Source organism: Prinia subflava, chromosome 5, assembly GCF_021018805.1.
Source record: "Prinia subflava isolate CZ2003 ecotype Zambia chromosome 5, Cam_Psub_1.2, whole genome shotgun sequence".
In the NCBI taxonomy this organism is placed as follows: domain Eukaryota; kingdom Metazoa; phylum Chordata; class Aves; order Passeriformes; family Cisticolidae; genus Prinia; species Prinia subflava.
This window is the reverse complement of record NC_086251.1, coordinates 15,099,976-15,108,804: the sequence shown is the minus strand read 5'-3', so window position 1 is coordinate 15,108,804 and position 8,829 is coordinate 15,099,976. Positions and strand designations below refer to the sequence as shown.

General features: G+C 46.4%; 1 protein-coding gene across 3 annotated transcripts; it reads right to left on the bottom strand.

Annotated features, from left to right (window-relative positions):
• Positions 1–51: 51 nt before the first annotated feature.
• Positions 52–7,022, bottom strand: LOC134551047 (L-lactate dehydrogenase A chain). Of its 3 annotated transcripts, none has more exons than XM_063398119.1 (8): positions 6,898–7,022; positions 5,263–5,394; positions 4,395–4,512; positions 3,489–3,662; positions 2,512–2,685; positions 1,608–1,725; positions 1,053–1,176; positions 52–875 (listed from the first exon to the last, which is right to left on the bottom strand). In XM_063398119.1, exons 2-8 carry the CDS (start codon positions 5,383–5,385, stop codon positions 711–713), a joined length of 996 nt encoding a protein of 331 aa, XP_063254189.1. In that variant the 5' UTR covers positions 5,386–5,394; positions 6,898–7,022; the 3' UTR covers positions 52–710. The 3 variants fall into 3 exon arrangements, with proteins under 3 accessions (XP_063254189.1, XP_063254190.1, XP_063254191.1); XM_063398120.1 differs by having other exon boundaries at positions 5,263–5,391; positions 6,898–6,998; XM_063398121.1 differs by having other exon boundaries at positions 6,894–6,915.
• Between the last annotated feature and the right edge of the window lie 1,807 nt (positions 7,023–8,829).

The window sequence follows — 8,829 nt, the reverse complement described above, 5'->3', positions numbered from 1 at the left end:
GAACTGCATGTGGGAGACAAGGCCCCAGTAAGAAAAACAAGGAGACAGAAGTAACAGTTTGTGGTTTATTTGGTGTTGTAGTTGGTACTACAGTTGGACAGTCACTGTCTTGTTGCACATGGAAACCTTAACATTTTTTTAAACATGCTCTGGAGACAGAACTTACAACTAGACTGATATAGTACACAAAAATAAGGTTCTCTAAGAAAAAAAATACCCACAAAAATTCCAAAGCAGTGTTAGGAAAATACACTTGGACCGATCAACAGTGAAATATTTAAGCTGTTCAGCTGGCAGAGAAGGTTGGTCAATTGGCTTGACAATCCTTTAACTTCAAGAAAAGTCTTTGGTTTCACATTGTGTAGCAATTACTCCTTATTCCTTTGAACCAACATGAAACAAGATGAGGAAAAGGCAAAGGGTTTTTAGGCAGTGCTGCTTTGAATGCTGGATTTCTGTCATACCACTTCACTGGACAAGACTGACTGGGTTATCTAGCTCTGGCTAAGAACGTGGGTGTCTGTGAACAGGGAAAACCCTAATTAGTTTCCTAATGCTATCTTCAGGAAACCCCGTTGTTCAGATCTGAGCCTTTTCTGTGTTCTAGTTGAGATAATACATTGAAAGATTTGACTTACTTGGAAAGTGCAACGTAAGACAAACCACTAAACCCCTTAAACTGCTAAGAGCCAAAAACTGCTAGGGCAGGTTTAAAACTGTAGTTCCTTCTGGATTGCCCACAGTGTGTCTGCACTCTTCCTTAGTTTGTCCTCTTCCTCAGGTTTTAGGATCATCTTTACTACATCAGTGATGCCATTATTGCCCAGTACACAAGGAACACTTAGGAAGACGTCGTCTTTTATTCCATGCATGCCCTGAAAAGTACATAAGGGTTGTTAGGCTGGAATTCATGTAAGTCTGTGTATTTCATAGAATACCCTATCAGGAAACCAAATTTAGTTGAAATTAGACTAGAAAGTGCTCACTGCTTTTCAGAATTCCAGAGATACTTAATTCTCAGTAAAACAAAGCAGGGAAAAGGGGCTGCTCACCTTAACAATGGTGGAGATGGGGTGCACTCTTCTCAAATTCTTCATAATACTTTCGGCTAGGTCTCCCACAGAAAGGCCAATAGCCCACGATGTGTACCCCTTCAGTTTGATCACCTCATAGGCACTGCAGAGACACAGACACTCATTTAAAGAACAAGTACCATCAACTGAACTGCTTCAAGTTTGTAAGAAAGGCTTTTGGAGGTCTCTGGATCAACTTGGAGGCTTCATCAGAAGCTTGACTGATTTTCTGGCAACACCAAAATGAACTTGGCAGTGAATAATTCAATTTGCATTTTACACTAGTCCCCACAATTATATTGGAAACCTAGAAGTTTTACCTCTTCCCTAATTTAAAGTTTACAAATAATGAAAACTTAACTGCCAAATCTACATTACTCCTTAAAATATTATTTCATGTTCCATTATGTTTGCATCCTGACATTTGGGGCTACTGAGGTATTCTAGATCTGGCTACTGTAGAACAGAGATTTTTCAGCTCTTCATGATTTGTTCTTGTGTTGAAATTTACATAAAAAACAAGCCAGTATTCACCTGTCCACGACCTGCTTATGGACCTCCTTCCAGTGTTCCTTGTCTCCATCAGTTCCCAAGTCTGGATGAAGAGCCTTCAGGGAGACGCCAGCGACGTTCACTCCACTCCAGACAGGCACTGAGAGTTGCACACAGATTAATTATCTCACAATGCTCAGTTCTTCTCAAACTAACAGTTAACAGAAGATGTAGCTAGATTAATCTGCAACACATCTCTTATGATTTAGCTATGACCTTAAATACAATATGACCTATAAGGCCAATCCAAACTGCAGGCTGAGAACCTAGGAGCACATCAACATTTATACACCATGTCACAAAGTTTGAATACACCTTTGTTAACGTGAAATATCTGGGCAACATGAACAAAAATGACAGCCACTGTATTTTGCAAAGTTTTCTCAAAAGTAAGAATTGATTCCAAGTGCATTCTGGTGGGTGTCAGGAGCAGACAGTACTGCTCTGGTGCTGCTTGGAAAATTACAGGTTAAATAAGGAAGAAGTGGTTTTTCCTGTCCTCCAGACCTGCCCCTGCAATTCCTCTGTACAGTGATTAAGAGATGGCAGGAATGGCAGCTGAGTGACTGCCAGTAGATCTTTGAGAGGCCCTTGAAGAGAACTTTATCCTCTTGCTGCTTTAGTTTGGGTTTTTTTGGGAGTCATGTGAACAATTTAGCCCAGAAATGTTTAGCCAGCTCAGGTTACAGTAATGACCTTTTCCAAGCAGTCATTCAGGTCAAATATAGATCGTCTAGGGTTACTCTGTGCAGCAGAAGACTTTAAATCAGAATTTGCATTTTTAAGGTGCTGCAGTGCAAAGGTTTTGGAGCAGTGTTTTCAAGGTGTTCCTGGCAGACAAAGCCCCAGGGAGTTTGTGTAGCAGCTGGCCCGATTTCCCCCTTACCGCTGGAATCTCCGTGCTCTCCCACGATCCATCCGTGGCAGCTCAGAGGGTGGATGCCCAGCCTTTCTCCCATGAGGTGGCGGAAACGAGCGGAGTCCAGGTTGCAGCCACTACCAATCACACGGTTTTTGGGGAAGCCACTGATCTTCCAGGCCACATAGGTCAGGATGTCCACTGTGAGGAGAACAGGGGCATAACAAGTGCCACTGTGAGCAGACTGATAATGAGGGAGGTACCTTCCATTCATCTGTAAGCATTTTACCTGCAGGCTAGTTGCATGAACAGAGCACAGAGCAGTGCCCATGGCCAGGCACTGCACTGGGCTAACAGAATGACTGTTTTATATAACATAAGGAGTATTTTGAACAGTCTCTCAGCTCTGCCTTTACGCTATGCACATAAATATCAGTGACCCTTAGTGTGCTCAGGATCACTCGCTCTGGAAACCCAAGTTCGTTTTTGAGAAGACCAAACTGCTGAGCCTGGAGAGGAAGGATGACATTTTTTGCTATACAGGTATCATAGAATGGTCTGGGTTGAAAGGGAGCTTAAAGATCATTTCATTCCAACCCCTCTGCCATGGGCAAGGACACCTTCCACTAGACCAGGTTGCTCAAAGCTCCATGCAACTGTGACAACTTCCAGGAATAGGGCATCCAGAACTTCCCTGGGCCACCTGCTCCAGTGTCTCACCACTTCATGATAAAGAATATTATTTTCTTATAGCTAACCTAGGCCTAGCTCTTTCAGTTAAAGCAATTACCTCATGCCCTATCACTTTGTGCCCTTGTAAAAAGTCCACCTCCCTTTTAGGCCCCTTTAGGTACTGGATTAGGTACTGGAAGGTTCTCCAAGGTCTCCCAGGAGCCTTCTCTTCCCCAGCACAAATATTTTCTAAAAGCCTTTGCACTAATGCCACCTGACTGAAGAAACGCTATTCTCTAAGCCAAATCCTCTTATGGCAACACAAGACAAACCTGGGTTTGAGACAATAAGCAGCTTGCAGTCAGGACTGTATTTAACGACATTGGGAATGATGAATTTGAAGATATTGACGTTGCGCTGGACCAGGTTCAGGCGGCTCTCTCCTTCTTGCTGCCGGGCACCAGCAGTGACAATAACCAGCTTGGAGTGTGCAGTCACACTGTAATCTGCAGACAAAAGGCTCTGTCAAACATGACCTCTTACACACATGGTTCAGAACAGGGGCTCTCACTCCCTTTCTGTACTGAGATCTCAGATTCTCAAGTTTGAGGGTGCAGCAATTCCCTGGTAATTGTTACCCTGGAATTTGCCTCTATAGAAAATGGAATTTCATTTTAAGACTGTGGCTCACTGCCACATGAAGCAACATTGAGGCACTGTAAGAACACTGAGATATTGGAACATGCAGCTGCAGGCAGTGATATTCCACGCTTCTCAGCCACAAAGGGACTAGGGATAGCTGTTGGGATAGCATTCAGGGTAAGTGCTGTGTAGAAGGCAGGCTCTGCCCTCCTAACCTACTAGCTGTAGGAACAGTAATTAAGGTATGACCTGGGTTCAGCCTTTGCCCTACTCAAGGCTGCCACTAAAAGTTATCAGAAATAAGCAGTAATGAGTTCAGGGGTTAACTCATCATGATATAAAGCTCTCTAAGGTACACAAGTACTTAAAATCATTTTTTTGTACCGAGTAGTGGACCCTGGAAGAAGATTCCTAGCTGGACTGGCCATAAGAAGGTATATTTTAAAATGTCAGCTGAGTACTATATCCGTGAGCTTTCCCCCCAACAATCAGGATGACAGGCTAAGCGCTAGACTTGGCTCTTGGCTGTCCAGGGTGAAACCTGAAGTGGCTGTCTCCATTTAGAAATAACGAGCACATGAGAACCAACTACTTGCCTTTGCCAGAGACAATCTTTGGAGTTTTAAGGAAGAGGCTGCCATGCTGGAGGTCCAGCATCTCTCCTCTGAGCTTGTCTTCCACAACATCAACAAGGGCGAGTTCATCGGCCAAGTCCTACGAGAGACCAAGAGTTTGCTAAATCTGCTGCCTCTTTCAGCAAAGCCCACAGTTTTTAAACCATGAAGTTACAATTATTTTAAAAGCTACTTAAACAATTTTGCCCATCTCTAACACTTCACTTCTTCCCATAGTCCTTCAGTTAGTCCCCTGGGACTTCCTTGACTTCATTTTGTACTTTTCATACCCACATTCTGCATGAAACAGTAGTACAATTAAGCAGGAAATGAATGAAGAATAATTTGATAGCAGTTCATACGCAACCTATTTGATAGTCAAGAAAAACAAGCCTGATGCCAACCACAGCATTTTCAGTATGATAACTGAAGGCACAAGACCAGTCATTCAGAGTGTGAAGGACCAATTTTTCCAGACCACACTGCAAAGAATTAGTCCATTACTCTATTCAAGATGAAATAAATCCTCAGTTCTCAATCTTTTTGTATATTTAGAGTGTTAGAGAATGCCTACTTGGAAGCGAGTCTGCAAGTCCCACAAAGGTAAATGCAGCTCTAAAAATGATAGATAAAGGACATTCTGTCTGATCCTGAGGCAAACTTCATTTACAAGAACTGCAGCTATTTGTTTTCTGTCACTAGACTGTTGAAGACTTGAAGACTGTTGCTTCATTTCAGGCCCAAAAAAGGATTGTATAACCAGAAGTTCATCTAATAAGGGTGACTCGTTTTTTTGCTCCCTTTTAGGTCTCAGGTTCTTCTGCTGCTTCCTCCCCAGCTTGATACTTACCTTCATGAGGATGCTGATGGCACAGGCCATTCCGACTGCACCCACGCCAACCACGCTAATCTTATTTTCGGCATGACTCTCCTGTTTGTGGACAGTGTGGATGAGCTGCTCCTTGAGAGACATGGTGCACTGCTGAAAGGAAAGCAACAGATTACTTCTCCAAGCTTTGGAGCTTTTATTGACATCAGAATATTTATATCCAGCAAGACAGATGTTATTCCAGGATGAGAAGAAAATGGATACAAAACACATGAATAAAACATTTGGCAATATTATTTGTATGTCACAAAATGATTTCAAAACTGAATTATTGATGGCAATCCTCTGTTCAAGCTCACCCTAGCTTTGCCTCAAATACAGCCTGAGAGCTATTGATTATATTATATCTGGTGGCACTCCAGCAGCAGCAGAATGTTCTAAATAACCATCCATATTACATTTAGGTACGGGAAGCCATTTTAGTACTTCTGAGCACAGCACTGGCAGTCTCTGTTCTCTCACCCTGAAAAACCGGAGTTGTGTGCCCTGAAGCGTTTCCAGAGCTGAAGTCGTGCAACACTTAGGAGAGCCCTTTTTAAGCACAGCATGCGCCCCCACGTCAAGGTCACGAATTTGTTTTGAAGTGAAACTGCACAGTTTTGAATTAAGATGGCTGGAGTCTGGTGTTACCCTCTCTCCCACCCTCACATTTCAGCTGCACAGCATCCTGCTTAGCCGGGTTCCCACAGCCAAGGGCGTGCCGAAATGGCACAGTGATGACAGAGGATCGTGCATCATCCCCGTCTCCGTGTGGAAGCCGACACCGCGCTTTCCCAGGAAATGGTGCTGCACTGGGAGCTGCACTGGGAGCGGCCTGAGGAGCCCAGCGCAGCAGCAGCCGCACAGACGGACGCAAGCACAGACACCGCACGGCTCTGGCGCAGAACAGGCAGCGACTCGTCCAGAGCACGAGAAGCCAAGCAGAGCAGCAGGTCAGGACTGTGAGTTTTGGGGCTGAGGGGAGGGGCAGGAAGGCAGCAGTGCCGTATTTAGGAAACATCAACCAAGCTGCGCCAGCCCTCGTGGGCAGGAGCCTCCCGAGGCGCGGCCATGTAGAGCGCCCTCCACGTGCCGAGCCCGCCCCTCGCACTACGAGCACTTCAATGTGCACGGCTGATCGGAGCCACCCACTCGAGCACCGGCTGTTACACTTAAAAAAACCCCAAAATTTTAAGAGTGCCATACCCCTCAAAGAAACAAGTTAAGGGAAGCGGTAGGTAGTCCACTAATGCTGTATTTGAAAAGCAGCCCTAAGCCCATCCTCAAGACTCTTCGCAGGATCACTCCCCGGGGCCACACGCACCGATTAAGGAAAGCAAGTTAATCCACGGAGGCTCAGGGGGATGGAGGGAGGGGACGATGGGGGGGTTGTGAATGGAAATCACGCCGGCTGGACCCAAGCCCAGCGCTGTGCCCGATACCACCAAGGCCGGGGGACTCGGTGGGGCAGGCGGCGTCCAGCGGACTTTGTCCATTTGGCGCCGCCTGCTCCACCGCGTCCCCCCGGAGGTCTGCGGGACCAGCCCCGCCTGCGCTCCCCCTCCCTGCGCCCCCGGCTCCCGCGGCCATCCCAGCCCACGCAGCAATCGCACCTACCGAGCGTCCTCACCCCGGCGCGGCTGTGGCGGCAGAGCGGGGGAGGAGGCGGCCGCCGCCTTAAATCGGGGCCGGGCGGGTGACGTGGGGCGGGCGGGCCGCGGCGGTGGGGACGTGCCCGCCGACACGTCGGGGTGGAGAGGCGGGAGGGGAAGGAGCGGCGGGAAGGAGATGGAGCCGAGAGGGGCAGGGTGAAGGGAGGCGAGCGGCCGGCGCCGCGGGGGAGCTGAGGCGGGGCTGAGGAGCTCAGCTATGCGCGCCCTCGGGGCCCGTCCGAGGCTGTCGGAGGAGGAGGTTTCACTCTCTGCTATTAGCCGGGATGAGTGAAAGCTAACTCTGCGGCTCTGGAGAGTGTGTGAGGAATTCAGGGCGGTCCTGCCCTCGTTTCGCGCCCGGGCAGTGCCAGCCATCGCTGTGCTCCTCCTCAGGGCGTTATGGCCCTAGCTCCGGATGGGGCCTCTTGTCGGGCGCCTGGAAACCAGCGTCTAATTTCCATCTAAATCAATAGATGTTTGTGATTTTTTTTTCTTACTTCCCCTATCCGTGTATTTACGCATCCAATTCCCACTCCTTTGTTGTTTTAGGTTATATAAGCCAGACCTTTTCAGGCCTGCATGCTCAAACAAGTGGCTCCCTAGTCATTGGGAAGTGTGTTCCGCGGGACTTCATCAGTTTAAATGCTTTTAAAATGCTTTTTCTCTCGAGAGGGGCTGCTGCGTGGAGTGTCCGACGGCGGCGCCTCAAACACAACGCTAATGTTTTCCTGAAGTTGGTGGAAATTCCATGTTGGGCTCACACTGGTCTGTCTCAGTCACACCATGCTGTCAGTGTCCTGTCACTGTCCTGAGCTGGGTAGCAGAGGCAAATCCTTCTCCCATCAACTTCTTTCTATCTCGAACTCCCAACAAAAAGCAACCCCAAATTATTAAAAAAAATCATTTCCTGAATGCCTGAAGTTTCAGTTTTATACTATACTATTTTGTGGATCATCCTACAAAACTGGCTTTTAGCAAATCCACGCTGCCTTTTATTCCTTTATTATTCAATGAATATGGTCTTAGTTAGATTCTCATTTGCAAGTTTTTCTGAAGAACTGCACAGACATGAAAAGCACAGGCCCAAACTGCTTCCACAATGGCTTACTTCTTAGAACTTGCTGTTCTCTGCTCCTGTGGTAATGCCTTCAATTAGGCTAATTTACTTAAAATCTTTTGGATTTGTGCACATCAGGGTTCTGGAATTGAGAATGCCTGGCTCCTCCAGCTGGAAATCTGCAGACTTGGTGAGCTTTGCTGTCTTAGGCATCTTGTCTTTACCCCATGGATTATCATGTTCATCCTTACTGAAAATCAGGTAAGTGTTAATTTAATCTTGTGTGAGTAGCTGTGTTACCTTTATTTTCTCATTCTTGTTTTACAGTAATCATTTTTTCTTCCCTTTTTTGTTTTTTTATTTTTCATTTACTGTAGTTGTGGTACATTTACAATCTTTGACTTAGTTTCCTTTTGGGATTCTGACTAACTTATTTTTGGCCGTATCTGTCCTCAGCTCCTAGGATGTACTTGAGTTCCTTTTGAGGTGCTTATCTTGCTGTGGCACGCCTGGTCACACACCATCCCAGGGACAATTCCCTTCCCCTGGGCTGATCTGACAGCAATGGAAACCCAAAGCCTCATCATTTATTTGACAGCCCATTGGCAAAACATAAGAAACAAAAAAATACTGGAGAGGAAACATCTAACATGGCTCGAAACATAGAATTTGCGTAGATTTGCATGAAACAAAACAGAAAAATAGAAAATTCTTCGTATTATAGAGACCAGCACTTCCAGCAAAGGAGGTTCAATATACCAGGCTCTTGGCTGCATGAGATTTGCTTTGTTCCCTGCTGGTGCTGGAGGAAGGAGCGATGCTTGTGGGATGTGCCAGGTC

Coding starts and splice junctions, on each gene's coding strand:
- LOC134551047 (XM_063398119.1), bottom strand. CDS start 5,385: ATGTCTCTCAAGGAGCAGCTCATCCACACTGTCCACAAACAGGAGAGT. Junction 2,686..3,488: donor GCTTATTGTCTCAAACCCAG/GTTTGTCTTGTG, acceptor TTCTCCTCACAG/TGGACATCCTGACCTATGTG. Junction 876..1,052: donor CCATCTCCACCATTGTTAAG/GTGAGCAGCCCC, acceptor TGTACTTTTCAG/GGCATGCATGGAATAAAAGA.